Consider the following 20,523-nt stretch of genomic DNA (forward strand, 5'->3'; position numbering starts at 1 on the left):
TCCATTTTGGGTTGGTTTTTTTTAAAAGACTTTGATTTCCCAACTTGCAAGCTTTAACTCTCAGACCGTTTTATTAGATTAATTATTGTTGTTACTGAAAATGTTTTTATGATAAGATCATCTGAAATTGCTTTGTCTTTGCATAATTATACTGCACATAAAAATTATCCATCTGTTCTTTAGGAAGAAATACGCCCCCAGTTTGAAGCCAAGTATTCCAAGAAAGAACGGATGAATCCCATATCTGGAAAGCCAGAGCCTTATCAAGCCTTTACAGATAAATGCAGCAGACTTGTTGTTTCTGCTTCTGGAATATTTTTTATGGTTTGGGACCTATTAAATTTCTTTTCTGCTTGCATGAAATGTAAAATTGTATTACTGCATCACAGGGGAATGAAGATGTGAGGCATGAGATTATTTAAGTTGTCTTAAAAGCACATGCCATTCGAAATTCCTAGCGAGAAGCCATCTTTGAGCTTTGCTTTGGAATTTGCCTGACCACAGTAGCTGGAAAAAAAAATAGGAAGAAATATTCCTTTTTTCTTTTAGTACAGCTTTATTGATAAAAAAGCATCATAATACTTCACATATTTGCAGTACCTTTCTTCCTATGAGCTCAAAATGCTTTTATGCTTGTTGGGACATTTTCCTAAATGGTTAGGCAAGTGTGTGTGGAGTTAAACCACTGTCATCTCAACAAAGTGGAGCCAGGTATCTTCCAGAAAATCAAAAGCTCAGGAAGCAAGGTTGTAGAGTGAGTGGGTAGCGGGGAACTCTTTTTTATCCCTACTTGCTTGGTTAATGTTGCGTTCTGTTCAAAACCAAGGGTCTAGGCACTCACCTATTGGCTAAATAGGAAGGAAGATACCAACTCCGTTGTACTCTCCCAAGTGCTTACTACAATGTTCTGTACAGTAAGTGCTCAATAAATATGATTGACATTGTTCCCAGTAATAAATGAATCAATAAAGTATTCTCAGCGCTTACTTTTAACAGAACACTGTACTATATCCGTACAGCTCATATACTGAAAACAGTTTGAAAACTGAAACTGAACTGAAAACAGTTTCATAGATATTTAATCTTCCTTAACAACAAGTGCAGTCTCTTGGGTTGTACATTGTAATTTAACACTTCTTTTGACCTGTCAACCATCAGCTTTCATTAATTTTGTGAAGAGCAAATACACGGTTCTCAAAATAACATTAAACCGTATCCTTATTAGAAGATTGAGGTGAATACTTACAAAGCGATTTTAGGTTTATCTAGAATTTTATCTGGTTTATCTTGGGAATTCGCAGTTGGAGTTCTGTCCTTGAAGAGTTCTAGAAAAAAATAATTGGTTCGTTTGTTGTCATTTTAGATCTGTGTGGTGATTGCTGCTGTTTTTGGAATTGTCATTTACCGTGTTGTGACTGTCAGCACTTTTGCTGCCTTTAAATGGGCTTTAATCAGGAACAATTCTCAGGTTGCAACAACAGGGACTGCAGTGTGTATCAATTTTTGCATCATCATGTTACTGAATGTGGTAAGTAATCGAACAAATAAGCAGTAAATTGAATTGAGCTATTTGGGCTGCCTGTGCTTTGAACTTCAGAGAGTTTATTTCCATCATAGGTAAGGGTGCTGAGCCTGTAAGGGGCTCCACTCTCTCAGTCATTCAGTGAGTGCTATTCATTGAGCTAATATGTGTGCAGAGCACTCCGATTTGCCTCAGGCCGTCTTCTGGTTTACTTAGAGATGGGAGGTACAATAACAGGATGTAAGGATATGTGCTTAAGTGCGTGGGCTGAGGGTGGAATGATTATCATGTGCTTAAAAGAGAAAGATCTTAGTGTGTAGATGATGCGGAGGGGAGGGCAGGTAGGGGAGGTGAAGGCTTAGTCAGGAAAGGCCTCTTGAAGGAAATGTGATTTTAGTGGGTTTAAAAAATGAGGAGAGTAGTGGTCTTTCAGATATGAAGGGGGAGGAAATTCCAGGCCAGAGGAAGTGAAGTGTGTGGGATGGATTGTAGTTAAGGTCAGCAAGGTAAAAGTAGGAGTGGATGAACTGAGTGTCTTAATGCTCAGTGCTGAGGAGTTTGTTTGATATGGAGTCGGATGGGCAGTGTTAGAGGTTTTTGGTTAGTGGGGAGTTCGGGACTAAACCATATTTTATTCATTCATAGCACTCCGAATGAAAGGAATTCTTTTGTTGGTTTTGACCTTTAACATTTCACACTTTTGTAAATTTCAGTCCCGATCCCTCTTGGTCTCTTTGTATTCAGCGCTTACTGTGTGCAGAACACTGTAATAAGCTTCTGGGAGAGTACAGTGCAAAAGAATTGGCAGGCACGGTTCCTGCCCATAAAGTGCTTAGTTTAGAGGGATCCTGGAGCTAGAATGTAACGAGGGTGTTAGAACTGAATTTTATTTCTGTACTTTACAAGAAATCAGTGGCTTCATAAAATATCTAAGTACTCTGCAGCTACCGAAATACATTTATAGATAAATTTAGAATTGGCTTCTTTGAGACAGCAACGTTCTCTGTGATTCTTGAGTTCAAATGACAGGAAAGTTGCTGGGAAATAAGTGAAATGAAATTGCATATGTGATATGCATATATATAAGTGCCTCACAGACTGGCTGCACTGTTCTCTCCCTCCCTGATATGTACAGGGAGTGTTCTGTGTTCTGATGAATTTCCACACTAATAAAATGGTGAAAAAAAAAATCAATGTTTAAAGATATTTAGATACTTTCCCTGCTGTAATGGTGTCATGCAGCCATGGAAACAGTTGAAAACAGTTTACCCTCTTGGCTCAATCCCTGCTCTTCACCCAGGATGGGTCAAGTCAATAGGGTGCCCAAAGGAGCTTTGGAAGGATGAGGTCATATGTCTGTCCCACCTGCATTCTTTAACCTTGCTTACTTGTTCTTCAGTGCCTGGCATAGGGTTCTACAGGACACAGGCACCCAGTAATTATCTGTGATAATAATGATCCAGAAATGACCTCCGAAGGAGCCAGGTAGGGGAGAGACTAAGCTTTCAGGAACCTTCTGTGAAAATGGTATAATGTTTACATCTAAGAAAAAAAAAGGTTCAGAATTTGGAGTCAGCTGTTTCACTATCATTTTTATTGGTCCTGAAAGAAAATCACTGAATAGATAAAATAAGTACATGAAGACATAACTGCAGCTAAAGGGAGGAAGGGGAATATTGACTTACAAAGACCAGATAGAAAATAAGGATGGAAGAGAAGGAGCAGTAGACAGTTAAAATACTGTCAACAAAAAGGAAGGCAACTCTAATTGTACATTCCACGCGCTTAGTACAGTGCTCTGCACATAGTAAGCACTCAATAAATACGATCGAATGAATGAATGAATAATTGCGCTGAGTGAACAGAGAGGGAGATGAGAACAAAGCTCTAATTAGTTATTGCTTCCTTCTCATTGTATCAAAAAGTGATAACTATCATGTTATAAGGATGTTCAGGTTCAGAACAAAAAACCAAGGGGCATCCATTATTTTCTGAACTTCTTCTTGGTATACTTAGGAATTTTCAGAGAAAGGAATTAATCCCAGTTCTTCCCCAAAGGAATTTACCACCGAAAAAGGGAAAACAAATGAAAGAAAGATCCATAAAGCATAGTATTCTGTATCCATCATTGGCAACAGGATTCTTGGAGGGACAGTATGATGGTTGACCTCCTCAACATCTATTGTATGTAGAGAGATGCCATTTAAAATTCCATATTTTCCCTCTACATCCTAATGTTTCTCCCCTTGATCCATTATTGACATTTTGTCCACGAATATATCCAAATCCCTGTTAAACTTACTGATATTTTCACCTTATACAACCTCCAGTGGTAAATAAATTCTATATATTTACCACCCCGAATGAAAGGAATTTTTTTGTTGGTTTTGACCTTTTACATTTCACACTTTTGTAAATTTCAGCCCCGATCCCTCTTAGTCTTTATCTTTTCAGACTAAACATTTCTCTAATCTTTTCCAAACAGATACTTCTCCATACAGAATGTTTTGCTATTCTCATCAGTCTGGTTGCCCTGCTTTGTACCCTCTCTAGCTCTATTACATGTTTCCAGAAATGCATGCACTACTTTATATGTGGTTATAGTGTGATTTTCTAGAGTGATCTTTAGTTTGCTTACCAGGTCCCTTTGTGGAGATGCTCAGGATTTTTCTGGCTTTGTTGTTTGCTGTTGAAGTTGAACCAATGCTTTTAAGAAGTCACCAATGACCCTGACAAAAGGGTGGAAAAAGCTGTGGATGATTCCAATAAGACAATTGTGCCAACTTTGTATTCTGAGCAAGAGAGTAAATTTTGGGCACAGCTCCTGATGTGCAGCTAGGTTAAAAAATGAAATACACTGCCGATGGAGGTCCAAAGAGAGATGCTCATAAATGTGCACACACAGAAGAGTCAGGAAGTATCACCTGAACACAAACTCAAAGCAGAGATGAGAAAATGCAGCCAGAACACCCAGGATTAGGAGGACATTTACAAAAAACAGTCGAGGCTTAGCAGGGAATTCCTGCCTTTAAAATTGACCCCAGATGTCACTGGGAAGACAAATTGAGAAATTAAACGAATTTGCTTTGGAAAATCTGATCCATTTTAATTCAGAGTATTATGTGAACAGTAGTAGTTTGAAGACAGTTTAAATTTCCAGAGTTTCAAAATCTTAATAGGTGTTTCAGAATTATTGGAAAAATTTTGGCCAACTGGTCAGATTCAGTTTTCTTAACCATGTGGCATCCCTCCAACTGAGATAGTTACCTGCCCACTCGTCTTCCCGTCTCCAGCCTCTCTACTCCCTAGCCCATAATTCTGCTGTTGAATTAGTTTTCTGAAACATCATTCTACACACATCTCGATGACTCTAAAACCTTCAGTGTTTACTCATTCCTCTCTGCATCAAACAGCAGCTTTTTACTATTGGCTTTAAGGCAGTCTCTCAGCTCTTTCCCTCTTACTCTTCCGCTACATCCCAGCTCACTCCTTGTGCCTCCCAAATCAACCTTCACTGTGTCTCATTCTGACTCTCCTACCTCCAACCCTTTGCTCCCATCCTTCCTCCTTTTTGTTATTGCCCGTTCTCTCCCCTTTCCAAAGTGCTGGACCACACCTCACCCATCTTAAAAGCCTCCTTGAAATCCCACCTCGTCCAGGAGGCATTCTCAGTTAAGGTCCACCTTTCCAGGCCACATCCATCCTTAGCACTTTTTGTACAACTTAGCACTTGGGAAGTCGTGACATATGAACTCCCACATTTATTTATTCTGGCCTGCTTTTGCTATTAACAGTCATATTGTTTTCTGACTTGCTTGTGTATCAATTTTATCCTTTAATAATAATAATGGCATTTGTTAAGCACTTACTATGTGCAAAGCACTGTTCTAAGCACTGGGTCGGGGATATAAAGTGATCAGGTTGTCCGACATGGGGCTCACAGTCTTAATCCCCATTTTACAGATGAGGTAACTGAAGCACAGAGAAGTAAAGTGACTTGCCCAAAGTCACACAGCCAACAAGTGGTGGAGCTGGGATTAGAACCCATGACCTCTGATTCCCAAGCCCGTGCTTTTTCCACTGAGCCATGCTGCTTTAGATTGTAAACTCTCTCAAGACAAGGACCATGTCCTTCATTCATAGACCATGTCCATTCAGAATCCCGAAACACTTGGTAAACGCTCTGCACAAAGTTGGTGCGCAGTCAGTAGTACTGATTGAAAAATTAAAGGCAAGGACATCTCAGCTCCCACTTCTTCATTTACTTTGAACTGCTCTCATTAGAGCATGTATAGTTTGCTGAATTTGCTAGCCCAAGAGTTATGCAAGAACACTGTGTATCGACAGAGGGGCCAAGTAGAGAATAAATGGAATAGTAATTATGTCACACAGGCATTGCCAATGTGCTTTTAGTGATGACCATTAGCGTCAAGCAATTTTTTTCAACACTTCCAATTCACCAAAAGGGGAGGATGCTTTTGTACAAGATCTAGAGTTTAAAATCTAAGTGAAGTGCACTGACAAGGACATAGAACACAGAAAATGAAATAAACTTTGAATGAGAAAATAAAATAAGGCACCTTCTCATTCCCACTAAAAGAAGCAAAACAATAGGAAAAAAACTGGGCTTTTCATTATGTTTTATGCACAAGCAAATTTTCTGGCTCTTGCTATGTCCTTGGAAGTATACATTCAGGTGTTTTTTTTGCAGGTGGAATGTAAGCCAAATAAAGTTTTTCCTATTACTATGAAAGTTTATATTTTCTACTTCTATCATTAATTTTTCTCAGACTGGAGAGTTGTTTTCAGTTATAACTTGATCATATTTTTCTTTCCTAATAAGACATTTCAAAGTCATTCCATTTCATTATACTTCTAAAAATGTGAGATGCATTCAAATAACAGTTTCACATTATTTTGCAGTTATATGAAAAGGTTGCTCTTCTTCTAACAAATTTAGGTAAGTGGAAATACTTTTTGTTACAACTGATGGGTTGTTGTTGAGAAATACCTTTGACAGGTCCTGAAAAATGTTAGTTTCTGAAATATTTTGATAACAAGAACATATCCATGAACTCTGAAACTAAAAATACCAATCATCAGGTTGGCAAAAAGACGTTTTTGTTCATCTTTCTGTAGAATGTTGACATAATCTTTCAGACGCAATCTGACATGAAAGTTAATCTAATTTACATATTGAGATTATCTTGTTTCTGATTAATTTGGAATCAAATGTTCAATTAATAGAATGGTTGTTACAAAAGTATAAAATCTTCGTACTCTAAAATGTAGTTTTTATGCTATAAAATGTCTCATTCAATAAAACAAATGTTCATTTGCTAATATCTAGCCACTGAATATTTGTTAAAAATACTTCTGGTTTTCTGTGTAAATAAAAATCCCAACTAAAAGCTACAGTGGTTCTAAGCTGTTATAAATGTCTTGAAAATTAGCAGTAATTGACACATTCAGAAATATGATGGATGGAATCTCCAGTTGTAAACAGTGAATGAGACTTGGTCCAGTCTCTTGGACTTTAGAACTGGATTATTATGTTATTGGTTTGTGCAAAGCCACTTGCCCTTTGTCCTCCTTACTCCAGGCATGATCTCTCTGAGAGAGAGTGTGCAACAAGCAAGTAGGTGGGCAAGAGGAAGCCCTTGGGAAGTGTATGCAAGAATTGTACGTACAAAATCCATTTGTAGCCAAAGCGTCTCCAGCTTGGTGACAGTGGCCGATTTTAATACTAGCCACGGATACCATCCACACTGCTGAAATTGAGTTCCTGAGCCTATTAAATTTCAACTCCCTTGTCTCTCAGTCCTAATCGCCATTTTCAATCTGGCCCTTTACATGTTTGGGCAGTATGGAGAAAAGGAAGGGAAGCTGGGGGACTGCTACCTTATTTGACATATTTCCAGCTCTCAAGACCGCGAAGTCCCAGAAGTCAGATTTGCGGTGAAACCGGATGGATCCCTGCCTAGCAGAGTGAGGGGTTAATCATGGAGTAGAAAGGGAGTCCAAAGCTAACAATACGGGGTGGGAAGTAGGAATGAAGCCTGAGTGTTCTGTGTGTTACCGGGCTCAGGACCAAGAAGAGTGGTGGCTTTCAGAGTTCCCTTTCCATTCCTAATCACTGCCCTTTGGTCCAGAGACTAGAGAAGCAGAGATGCCTGGGTCCCCTTTCTAAGTAAAGGTGGATTCCAGTGAACCACCCCCCACCTCCCCACCCCAAACACTGCCCTAGCATCAGAAATGGAACCCTGATCTCTCCTTCAATTCCAGTCTCCAGATGAGAAAGATTGGAGAAGAGAGGAGAAACACAGGGAGAAAAATCAAGTGATCAGGAAAGAGTAAATTACCAGTTTGTTGTCTTTATATTATTCAAGGGGCAGAAGAGAATGGGGCTAGAAAGGGGAAGACAGTAAGAATGTGGTTCATGAAGAGGAGGGGGTGAGGGAAGAGATGATTGCTTTGACTTTCACAGGTATCAGCTAGAATTCACTGGAGATAAAATCAACTCACCTGGGACTTTCACCTCTAAGAACTGAATCTACTTCTAAGATGGTCCTTTCTACCCACTACTCGACAGTAGTTTGGACCCTGTTCTGCTACTTGATTTTCTACATCATTTTAAACCAAATGATTATCTGTTTTCCTTTCCCATCGCCAGTGCTCACCAAAGCAACATTTTGAAATTTTTGTCATAAAAAATTTGATTTAGAAACAATTTTGAGATGAGAATGTATAAGCTTCGGAATACAAAGAGTACTTTTTTATGATGAATGCACTTTTGATGTGTTCAAGATGAGATAGCAGCTGGAAATGAGTAAATTGACAATGCATGTTCAATTTTGCATCTGGTTTATATCACATTCTGTAAAGAAAACATTTATGGCCAGTTGAAATCTAGACAGCTTGAGGGAATCGGCACTGTCATTTTACTCATTTCCCTGAGGGGAGACAGAAACATCTTTTGCAGAGTAACCCAGTCACAGATGATATAGCCTCTTGGAGCCCACCTGTAAATGTTGAGGAGGAGGGGGAGATATTAGTGGGTTGTAGCAGAGGAAAATTTCTGGAAATTTTGAAGCCATGGCAAATATTAGCATTGGAAAAATTGGAAATTTTTAGAAAAAAGAAATAAATGCAGTGTTAATTTTCTCAAGAAATCTGTTTCATGGCTTTAAGAGTGTAGAATGAAATGGGCAAATGAAATTATAATATTTGGTCCTTCTAACAGACTATAAAAGGACACTTGCCAAGTTGTAGATGCCTTTCTTTAACTCCTTGAAGGAAGATATGAAATCTCGTAATGCCAGGTCTAAGATAGCCAGTGGCCTGTGAAAGGCAGGCAAGCATACATTTTTACTCAAAGTTGTCGTGGCTGCTCTGTAAAAGAGCAAAAATTGATGATGTAAATTTTGAATCATGAGCTGTGAACTAATCTGCTGTAACAGGAGTTCCTACAGCTCTTGTTGATGGATATGACATGAGAAATTTCAATGGTCAGTTTATCATGGGATAAACCATTGGCAAAATTGAGTACCTTGTGGCACCCTAAACTGTACAGCTCAGCCCAGTAGAGAAGACTTATCGGACTATCAAGCCTCTCAAACTTTACTCCCTCTTTATCCACAGAGCAGCCTCGTACTGAGTCTGAGTGGGAGAACAGCTTCACTTTGAAAATGTTTCTTTTTCAGTTCGTCAATCTGAACAGCTCGACCTTTTACATAGCATTCTTCCTCGGAAGGTAAGAATGCCTCTGCTTTTCCCGCCCCATCTATTTGGAACCGAATAGGCCCAGCAACATCACACCAAATGACTGTAGACCCTCTTGACGTGTGTGAAAAGTGTACATTCATGTTTTGTTTTTTACTTCTTTATTTAAATGGTTAGAAAGAGAAGAGAGGTTCTTTGATTCAATTAAAGCAATCTTCCTCAAAATCCTGCAAGTTCTCCTGCCATTTTCCACCACTAACATGAGGCTGGGTCAATTAATTCACTCTGATATTGGTTAGATTTAGCATTCTGGGCCTCCTCCTCCTTCTCTGGTGCCAAAGCCAATGGCTCCAACTCGTTAAAGGTTTATAAGGAACCTGCTGACCAGATATCCTCCATCTCAACAACAAATAGAGCAAGAGACAGTGGGATGGAACTCCAGGAAAAGAGATTTAGGTTAGACATAAATCTGTGTGCCTCAGTTTTCTTGTCTGTAAAATGGAGATTCAGTGCCTGTTCCCTCTCCTTATCAGTCAGTGATATTTGAGTGCTTACTACTGTGTGCAGAGAGTTGTATGAAGTGGTTGAGAGAGTACAATTGAACAGAGTTGGTAGAGACATTCCCTGCCCACCAGGAGCTTCAAATTTTAGACTATGATTCCCGTGTGGGACAGGAACTAATTAAAAATCTAATTATCTTTTATCTTCCCCAGCCCTTCAATTGATCAATCTATCATTGGTATTTATTGAGCACACAACACGCTAGTCTAGGGGGAGACAGTTGTTATATACATAGCTGTAATTTATTTATATTAAGTGCTGGGGAGCTGAAGGAAGGGTGAATAAAGAGTGCAAATCCAAGTACAAGGGTAATGCAGATGGGAGTGAGAGAAAAGGACATGAGTGCCTAGTCAGGGAAGGCTTCTTAGAGAAGTGCCTTCAGTAAGGTTTGGAATGTGGGAAAAGTGATCTTCTGTTGAATGTGAAGAGGGAGGGCATTCCCGGCCAGTGACAGAATGTGGGCGAGAGGTCAGCGGCAAGATAGATGATGCTGAGATACAGAGAGTAGGTTGGCATTAGAGGAATGAAGGGTGCTGACTGGTTATAGCAGGATATCAGGGAGGAAAGGTAGGAGGGGGCGAGGTGGTTTAAAGCTGAAGGTAAGGAGTTTCTGTTTGATGTGGAGGTGGAAGGGCAACCAATGGAAGTTTTTGAGGATTGGGGAAATATGGACTGTATATTTTTGTAGAAAAGTTATTCCAGCAGCAGAGTGAAGTATGGACTGGGGTAGGGAGAAGCAGGAGGCAGGTCAGCAAGGAGGCTAATGCATTTGTTAAGGTGGGATAGGATAAGTACTTGGATTACCATGGTAACAATTTGGATGATGAGGAAAGGGCAGATGTTAGTGATGTTGTGAAGGTTAAACCGACGGGATTTGATGATGGATTGAAGATGTGGGTTGAATGAGAGAGATGAGAATAGGATCACGCCAAGGTTATGGGCCTGTGCGACAATGATGTCATAAAGTACAAAAGAAGGTTCAATTGAAAACTATTTATTTAGAGTTTTATTCAAAATAATCCTGCCATTTTCTCAGACCAGTAGTGCCTATCCCTTGAAAAGCATTGTATGTTCAGAGATAAATCCCCATATGATTTTCATGAGAACAGAGGTCAGCAGTTTTGTGGCTAAACTAGGGGGGCAGAATTCCTCACCCCCACCCCAGAGCTGCTCAGAGGTAGGTTAAGTACAGGCACTTTAAAGTCCTTCTTAGTTCATGGAGGTTGCTATAACATTCTTTTTTTTCAGTAGAAGATCCATTAAGTAAGGTGAACTATTATTTCAGTCATAAATTGGGCTGAAATATGCTATTTGTTGACATGTTCTTTTGTGTTGAAGGTTTACAGGACACCCTGGTGCCTATTTGAGGCTGATAAACAGGTGGAGATTGGAAGAGGTGGGTATAGCATATTTTCTCATTTTTACTTTATTCAGTGGTCTCAGATCTAATGGCATTAGAAAGACTATCAAATACAAACCTAGTTCCCATTTCTTCTGCAAAATGGAAGACGAGGAACTTTTATTTTATTGAATTTTTCTTTTTAACTCTATAGTGCCACCCCAGTGGATGCCTTATAGACCTTTGTATGCAAATGGGTATCATAATGGTGCTAAAGCAGACTTGGAATAATTTCATGGAACTGGGATACCCGTAAGTATATCAATCAATTTTAATTTAAAACTGCTATATTCACTGCACCTTATGGGTTTAACAGAGATTATTAAAAATGGGAAAATAATAATAATAATATACTAATTTTGTATTTATTAAGAACTTACGATGTGCCAGGCACTGTACTAAGCACTGGGATGGATACAAGCAAATCAGGTTGGATACAGTCCACAGAGAAGTTAAGTGACTTGCCTAAGATCACACAGCAGATAAGTGGAGGAGTCGGGATTTGAACCCATGACCTTCTGACTCCCAGGCCCATGCTTTATCCACTATACCATGCTGCTTGTAGAAAATGGTTTCTACAGTTAAAGCAGAGCATTTAAATGTTGTACAGATCTGCAAAGTGTTTTCATTTTGGAAGAGGTTGCACTGTTTTTGTAGGCATGAGTCAATATATTTTACTCCTTAAATAAACATGTAGATTGTGTTTACCCAAGCAAAATGAAAAGAGTGATGGAATTACATAGTTACATTCAGGTCCATAAACTACTCTTAAGGCAGAAGAGACTTTTTTTTTTGCACCTGAATGATCTAAAGTGGCTGTCCACATTGATCAAATTCAACAGATAAATTTTCTTTTTTCATTCAATTGGCCTATGTAATTATAAGCTTTATTCTACTTCTGTGTTCTTCCCCACTGGCAAAGCAGGCCATTGATACTGCTTTTCCACACAAAGAAATGAATGTCAGAGACATCTGTTTGCACGGTCCAGGAGGGTCCCTGGAGGGGAGAGTACTGAACAGGAAAGGGAGGGTTGATAAACAAAGATATGATACAGATGATTAATCAAAAATACCTAATACCAAAGGAAGGGCTTTTTTATTCTTTCAGAAGCCTATCAAAGAAAGAATTGCTGGTTTAATTACTACAGGGAAAATGTAGAACAGTCATTGAATTGCACATAACTATTCTTTAAATCAGCTTCACTAAGAGTCAGCACTTGGAGAAAAAAGCCATAGGGGTTAGCACTTCAAGAAGGCAGTTGGGTTCTGGATGAGAGAACTGGGAATCGACTCAGAGTCTGAGGGGTTCTGAACAACCAACCCTGTGCCAAAATGCTGGCAGACTGATCCTTGTTCTTGCCTTGTTTCATAATGAGAAAATGGTCACAGAAATGACAGTGATGGGACTGCTTCAGAAGCCAGACGTGCTCCCCGCATTAGTTCCAGGTCTCAGTCTTAACAAGGATAATAATAAGAAAGGGGATATTTAAGTGCTTACTGTGTGTCGAGCACAGTTCTAAGCTCCGGGGAAGAGACAAGATAAACAGATCAGACAGTCCCTGTTCCACACAGGGCTCACAATTTAAGTATGAGGAAGAACCGATTGTATCCCCGTTTTACAGATGAGGTAAGTGAGGCACAGATGTTAAATGACTTGCCCAAGTTGTCGCAGCAGACACCTGGCAGATCTGGGATTAGAGCCCAGGTCCTCTGACTCCCAGGCCTGTGCTCTTTCCGGTGGGCCATGCGGCTTCTCAGACGGCACACTGCTCCTCAAAAGCCAAGCTACTCCTAGAGGCCCTGTTGCTCCTCAGTCTTATAAGAGACAGGCTCTGTAGACCTTAAGTTTGGCCTGAGGTTTAATAAACCCCAGTCATCTGATTTCAAATGTTACCACCACCACCCTAAAACAGAGCCGTCTTATGAACTTTTTATTCACTCTTCATAACTCATGTATTTATGAGAAGCTCATATGAGTGTGTATAAACTCGTGTGTATATATGTGTAAGCTCTAGACTGTAAACTGCTTGTGGGCAGGGAATATGGTGTCCAACTCTGTCATATTGTACTCTCCCGAGGCATTAGTACAGTGCTCTGCACACAGTAAACACTCAATAAATACCACTGATTGATGGGTATGCACTTATTTGTTTTGACATTTCCAATTCAGACTGAGAGATCAGTCTTTGACGGTGGCTCACGATGGGCATGTGTATTTGGTGGGAGGGAGGATGATTGTTTTGGAAGAAGTACGTATTACTTTATTTCCGGTGCCATTGGTATTACATAACCACTACCCCAAAATCTGTAGCTCTGCTCTACAGATGAGTTGTTTTCATTCCCCCAAAACTTGGGTGGGATGCGAGAGGGCACTGAACGAAGTAACCACGCACTGCTCCCTCCACCTAGGTGGAGTGCTTGTAATCCTTCCGGGAGAAATGCAATTAAGGGTAAAGACTCAGCAAAAAAGGATTTCTTTTGGCAAACAAAACTGGCAGCTGCACCACTGCTCTATTCATACTCTGCTCCTGCCTCTAACAGTGGACAGTTGCCAACTTGAATGCGTTCCAAAGAAATAAGTACCATGAGGCCCTGAGAGTTCATTGGCCCGGAGGCGGCGGCTTGGATTCAGTTGACCCCCAAGGATGGCCAACTCAAAAGGGATATGATTCTCTGCGCTATTGTTATTATTTTAGATGATGTGAAGGTTATCTGAGATATTCCCAGTGGATTTTTCTCAAGATGACAGTCCCGTGGGGAAAATGCACAAGAAAATATCTGCTTTGTAAAAAAGAATGCAGAAAGCCATATCCCTTTATGCCCCCATCCCACTCCGTTAGCTAGTATCCCCATCCCACTCCAAGTTAGCTAAAGCTCACACAGCAGTATAGGACAGGAAGCATCTCTCTCCAGCTGAGGGATCCTAAAACTGTTTTACGTGGACTATGGAGGAGTGAGCCAGATTTCTCTGCAACGTTGATTTAAAAGGCATTTCAGTGCATTTCCAAATCATTACCTCTTCGTCTTAGCACATTAAAAAAAACTAGCATGCCCTCTGATTTTGCTCAGTAGCATTCTTTGAGGACACTGACTGATGGAGTATTATTTAATGAGCTGGGTTTCCTGCACTGCAGGGGAGTGGGCAAGCAGAAAAGCATCCTGTGGGTCTCCTTAGTCATTTACACAGGTGAAGATGAATCAGTTTCCCTTTCTTTTCCTTCCAGCACTGTGACTCTATGTGGCAAATCCATTTTGGTACAGTTCAGCAGAGATACAACTCCGAGACACTGAGCAAAACTTCTTAAGTTTTTGAATATGACTCTAATTCCCCTGGGTTTGCCCAGTTAGAAGCAACCTTTCTGAGGAAATTTTGCCAAGTGCTTCCTCTATTTTTACTTTATTTCCACTCCTGCTGGTTTCCCTGTCAGCTCTACATCAGACATTCTCTCGGCTTATAGGGGAGTCTGGGTACTGGAAGAATCGGCACTAGTTGCAGGCAGTTGTTTCCCTTGGAAAATTCCTGTTAGTCTTCAAATTCCTTAGAGTTCAAGAACTCTGAATTACAGCTCCCAATTTAAGCAAAAAAACTGCTTCCTCCCCAATGATTATATTATTGTATAATTTGTGATTTTTCGAAAGATTGCATTCCACCAAAGTTACTTACAGGTTATAAAACATTCAGGCCATTCATTAAGAGAACATTTAGGGCTTTATTAAATTATTTAATCATATTTTTTTAATGGCATTGGGGACCCAGTTGAAATCCTTACGACTGATTAAAACGGATTAACAAAATGTTGCCCTCTATCTAGTTGAGCTAAATTTTTCCACTATGTTAATAGTTGATGAGATAACTGTGATCCTGTTGGGCAGGGATTGTCTCTATCTGTTGCCGAATTATACATTCCAAGTGCTTAGTACAGTGCTCTGCACGCAGTAAGCGCTCAATAAATATGATTGAATGAATGAATGAATTCTAAATTCTTAAAATGGATACCTAACTCTTGGGGTTCTTGTAAGAAATAACTATAAAACTATAAAAAGTGCTTTGAACAGGGGAATGAAATATTAAAAATAATGGTCTGGAAGGTTAAAATCAATTCATGAAAAATTTCCTTCATTCTCAAATTCATATAGCTGGTGGATGTTAGTCTCAGCATGTTATCGCTTTTTTGTTGTTCTCTATTCTGAACTGGGAATTAGGCGCAAAAGGTAATCCTTGCTTGACACTGAAACTGAAGTTTTATGTTCTTGCCTCCAGTATCTTATCCTTTTCTTATGTATTCATGTTATGGCTTTACTTTCTAAGCACTCGCTTTATGTTCATTTCAAGTGTCCCAATCAGTGATTTTGAAAATGTATCTTTTTATTGTGTTAGGTTAATTCAGAATTGGTGGACCAGGAGAAAATTACGCCAGGAACATGGCACTCAGAGGAAAGCGGGTTTCCCCCAGTGGGAAAGGGACTACAACCTTCAGCCCATGAATGCTTATGGACTCTTCGATGAATACCTAGAAATGAGTATGGAAAAAATTGTTTTTCTTCTTGATCTTCTTTATCTTGACTAAGTAATCTTCAGTTAGAGATTAACCGAAACTGTAACAATCAATCATATATATCGAGCACTTAATGTGTGCAGAGCACTATACTAAGTGCTTGGGGAGAGTACAGTATGACAATATATCACACCCATTCCCTACTCACAGTGAGCTTTTAGACTAGAGGGAGAGACAGACATTAATATAAGTAAATTATGACTATGTACATAAGTGCTAGGGGACTGGGACACGGGGGTGAGTAAAGGGGGCAGATCAAGATGACACAGAAGGGAGTGGGGGAAAAGGAAATAAGGGCATAGTCAGGGAAGGTCTCTTGAACAACATGTGCCTTCAATTGATTGATAATTGGAAGAGGTTACCAAAGAGTTGTAGCATATCAGTACAGTATTATTTAAACAACTTTGCTAAAATAATCTACTTTGAAGAGACAATTATAGGCCACTGAAGGAAGAGAATGCATTTTATAAACTTATTGAAACAAAGAAAAAAAGAGTTATCCATCTCAACAAGGCAAGAGGCTCTGAATTCGGGTTTTTTTATGCTGCCAGCTATGAAACCAGGCTAAGAATTGACTTGAACATTCATCTTCCATTCCCTCTGGACTGCTATATTTCTTGAAGATTGTTTCAGTAAAGTTATTGGTTTTAGATATGTTCTAATAGCATTGAATTTTAATTTTGGACCTTTGGCAAATGTGTAACTGGTATATTTTTAAAGTTTATAAAAGTCGCCATGAGCTCCAGGAAACAATAGTGTACTACTAAGAGATGTAACTCCCTGCAGGCGAGCTGAAAAAACAGTGAAATACAAACTTTGTTTTATTCCCTTGGATTATTCGTGCATTAAATATCTGGTGATTTTGAAGTTCCAATTTTAGGATGTCAAAATGATGTATGAATAGAAATCACATGGGCACAGATAATACAAAACTTAATGAGATTTTTCCAAAGAACTAACCAATTTGAAGTTTCTCATGTAGGGTTTTTTTGACAAATAATCTAAACCCCAAACCTAAAAATAAGCAGGAAGGAGTCTTAAGTGGCTAGTATTTAAAAGTCTTTAGGTAGAGAAAATAGACTGGTAAAAGCACTAAAAGCGGTCAAAGGGAATCATAACTATTTTCACCTCTTTGTATTTGTATATCAAACTTAGGCTTCCTACCTCCAGTCAGTATTTTTCAAATACATTTTTCCTTGAATAATCAGCCAATCAATGGTATTTATTGAGCATTTACTGAGTGCAAAGCATGGGTATAACCCATGTCCCCTGATAATTGTGCTCTGAGGAGTGCAGAGTGATGGGTTATTTCCTTGGATCCCTGGAAGCCCCAAGCTTCACTCATTTGCCATTATGTGGCATTCTTCCCCCCCGAGTGCCTAGGACAGTGCTCTGCACAGTAAGCACTCCGTAAATACCATCAATTGATTGCTGCCTGCTAAATTACAAGAGTAGAGACTGGCACATTGGTGAGCCCACATTCTAGTTTCTGATTTTCATTTAATACATACTTGCCTTTCCCAGCTAAATATAGTGCTGAATACACTAGTTACAAATACAATAGTTGATTGCACTTTGGTGTTATAATTTAATTATTCATTGAATGTTCTAAGTGCAATTAATGCTTCTTCCTGCATATTAATTCATACGTATTTGTAAATATTCTGTGTGTGAGCATAAAATGCTTTTTAAAACCAAATGGAGCACTAGCTTGAGGTTTTTAAAACTCCAGTTTAAATTTTTATCAAAGTTGCTATATGTTTACACACCAGATTTATACCAGAAAGTCTTTTTAAAATGTTTTGAGGGGCAGTTTCTTCTAGCTTTGTGGAATCTTTTCAAACTGTTTTTGTTCATGATATCCATATGTTCTAGGTGTTTTTGATTTTATTTCATAGTGATTTATTCTATGGCAATGTAATTTGCTGCAATTCAAACTAAACTAACTAAAGGCAAGTTGTATTTCTTATACTTCCCATGTATTCTCTCCCATCTTAAAATAATTGGAATTAGCTAATACATTTATTGGCATCTTGGTATCGACCATTCTTATCAGTAGTTGTGAAACTATTCCTTTTGCCTCTACCCTTTTTGTGATTGAACAAGAGTTTCGGCATTTTCAAATTAATCCATATTCTTCATTAAGGCATAGCAAATGCAGTTTCTCAGCTAACTTTTATCCCCTTCTTCATCTTCCATTAACAGGTTTCATTATTTTTTTTTATTTTCCCAGGTTTGGAATGAATTCTTTTATTGAATCCTTTCTCTGATTCCACTATTCATCTCGTGTTTCTTATTTTTCATAATATAGACTGATTCATTTTTTTTCCTTTCATATTTAACCAGATCAAGCACCAGATTTTGGTTTTTCAGTGCCTTTAGCGTGATCTCATCGTGGGGTATTTGAGAATGGTTTGGAATCTCTTGTTAAGAAGCAGCATGGCCTAGTAGAAAGAGCCCGGGCCTGGGAGTCAGAGGACCTGAATTTTAATCCCGGCTCCGACTCTTGTCTGCTGTGTGACCTTGGGCAAGTCACTTCATTTCTCTGGGCCTCAATTTCCTCATCTGTAAGATGGGGATTAAGGCAGTGAGCCCCATGTGTGACGTGGACTGTGTCCAACCTGATCTGCTTGTATCCACCTCAGCACTTAATAGAGTGCCCAGCACATAGTAAGTGCTTAACAAGTGCCATAAAAAAAATATTGGCAATTTTGCCATTACTATCACAGTTCCACTAGTTAACTTGCTTTGCGTGCCCAGATCTTCTCATGAGATTAAACGTAGCACCCCGGTGGAATTGTGGTACCCTTAGTGATTTTTTCTTAGTACAATACTTTGAAGAAGTGTATAGATCCTTGCGGGCGTTGTATGCTAAAACTTCTCATTTGACTGTACTACTCATCCCCGTATGTTATCCTTGTACTTTTGGAAGTGACAAATGAATCTCTTCTTCTCCGCTCTAGTTCTTCAGTTTGGATTCACAACTATCTTTGTGGCAGCTTTTCCACTGGCACCACTCCTGGCCTTACTTAACAATGTTATTGAAATCCGTCTCGATGCATACAAATTTGTTACCCAATGGAGAAGACCTTTAGCTTCAAGAGCCAAAGATATTGGTGAGTAGTGGAGAGCCCTCTTTTTTTTGAAACAGTAAGAATAATCGTGAATGTAGGGATGAAAATAGAGGCTTGTCTCTCACTTTTGTGGTACAGCGTGTGTTCCAAGGGAAAAGAGGAGTTTTCTTCTCCCCTTCTGAATTCCCAAGAGAATTGCCCAAGTCTGAACACAGTAACATTGCCCTGGGGACATCAGAAAAAGTTCAGGAGGGGAGGCGAGGGAGGCATGAAAAGCAGAGAATGGCTGCAAGTTTGTTAAAGATGTAAGAAGCCAAATCCCTTAAGAGGCAGGGGTGAAAGTAGGGTGGAGTGGTATAGAGTGCGGCACTGGAAACCGAATAAATGCTGCTGGTTCCGTTTTTCTTCATTACAAAGCAGCCCTCCCTCCCTCTTATTTTTTTCCTATCCATGTCCAGCAGAGCCTCCGGGAGCCGGGAAGTGGGTGGCAGCGCCGGGCTCACCGGCCCCTCTCCCCACTGGTGTGTGCCCCAAAGAACGGAATTGGTCCCAACACCACGGTGCAACCTCCGCCCGAGGCCATGACACAGAGCCCACACGGCAGGATGCCAGTCGGCCACCGGCTGTAGTATCAGTCCCTGCAGCTCCCGTGGCTCTGTTGGGCGGGGGCCACTGCGGGTGGGACGGGGGATAGCCGGCCCTCGACCCCGCGGCTCTAGCTCTTTCTGCCAGCAGGCCCGCCCGCCCCTGGGGATGTGCGGCATTCTCCTTGTCCTGTCTGGGCTACAGCTCTCACCACCACTGTGGTGTAAGTGCCCGGCCTAACCTCCTCCCTCAAGGAGTGGCCCACATTCCCATTTGAGTCTATTTTACTTTCACCCCTGATAATAAGAATGACAAGAATGATTGTAGTATTCGTTTAGCACTTACTATATGCCAGGCCCTGTTCTAAGCAAGGGGGTAGACACAAGATAATCGGATTGGACCCAGTCCCTGTCCCACATAGAGCTGAGTCTTAATCCCCATTTTACAGATGAGGGAACTGAGGCACAGAGAAGTTAGGTGACTTGCCTAAGTTCACACAGCAGATGAGTGGATTAGAACCCAGCTCCTTCTGACTCCCTGGCCCGTGCTTTATCCACTAGGCTACGCTGCTTCTCCGAGATATGACTTGTCATCGTCATTCTGCTATCCCCTTGCTGAGACTTCCCTTGAGTCCTATGAATTTGTAGAGGGCATATAGATTTCCAAAGCAGTCTCACATCTACTCTCTCACTTTATCATCATAGTTTCCATATGAGGGAGGGAGAGGCAAAGATTATGAAGCTGATGCACAAAGAGGTTGAGTGACTCACTTAGTCACCCAGGCCAATAACAGAGCAGTGGCTGGAACCCAGGTCCCTTAGGTCTTGGCCTTAAATTCTCTCTCTAAGTCACTACTTCCTCCAGTCTCTCTTTTTGGGCAAGTGGAAATGTGGGTGAGCCTGCGTGGGCGGAAGGAAGAATTCCACCCTCCCTCATGGCTGTCTCCATCCCTGAGATTGCGTGCTGACTGTCATGGATCATTCCAAGATTCATCAGTTTGAACTCTAGATTCATACTTTAGGATAGGCCTTGTTTTGTAGAGGCATGCGTAAGTCATTCCTTCCGTGAAAATTACATTTATCTTTGTAAATTGGACTATCTTAG

At 40.2% G+C, this 20,523-nt stretch overlaps 1 protein-coding gene across 5 annotated transcripts in view; it reads left to right on the forward strand.

Moving 5' to 3' along the window:
* Positions 1-20,523, forward strand: part of ANO4 (anoctamin 4) — a 173,046-nt gene that overhangs the window by 138,894 nt on the left and 13,629 nt on the right. For all 5 annotated transcript variants that reach the window (XM_029079553.2, XM_029079555.2, XM_029079554.2 and 2 more), the window contains 8 exons: positions 184-324; positions 1,364-1,528; positions 6,446-6,482; positions 9,164-9,275; positions 11,144-11,201; positions 11,359-11,456; positions 15,583-15,725; positions 18,724-18,876. In XM_029079553.2, the coding sequence (XP_028935386.1) occupies positions 184-324; positions 1,364-1,528; positions 6,446-6,482; positions 9,164-9,275; positions 11,144-11,201; positions 11,359-11,456; positions 15,583-15,725; positions 18,724-18,876 (907 nt within the window). The remainder of the gene's footprint in view (positions 1-183; positions 325-1,363; positions 1,529-6,445; positions 6,483-9,163; positions 9,276-11,143; positions 11,202-11,358; positions 11,457-15,582; positions 15,726-18,723; positions 18,877-20,523) is intronic.

This window comes from Ornithorhynchus anatinus, chromosome 14 (assembly GCF_004115215.2).
Source record: "Ornithorhynchus anatinus isolate Pmale09 chromosome 14, mOrnAna1.pri.v4, whole genome shotgun sequence".
NCBI classification, from domain to species: Eukaryota; Metazoa; Chordata; class Mammalia; order Monotremata; family Ornithorhynchidae; genus Ornithorhynchus; species Ornithorhynchus anatinus.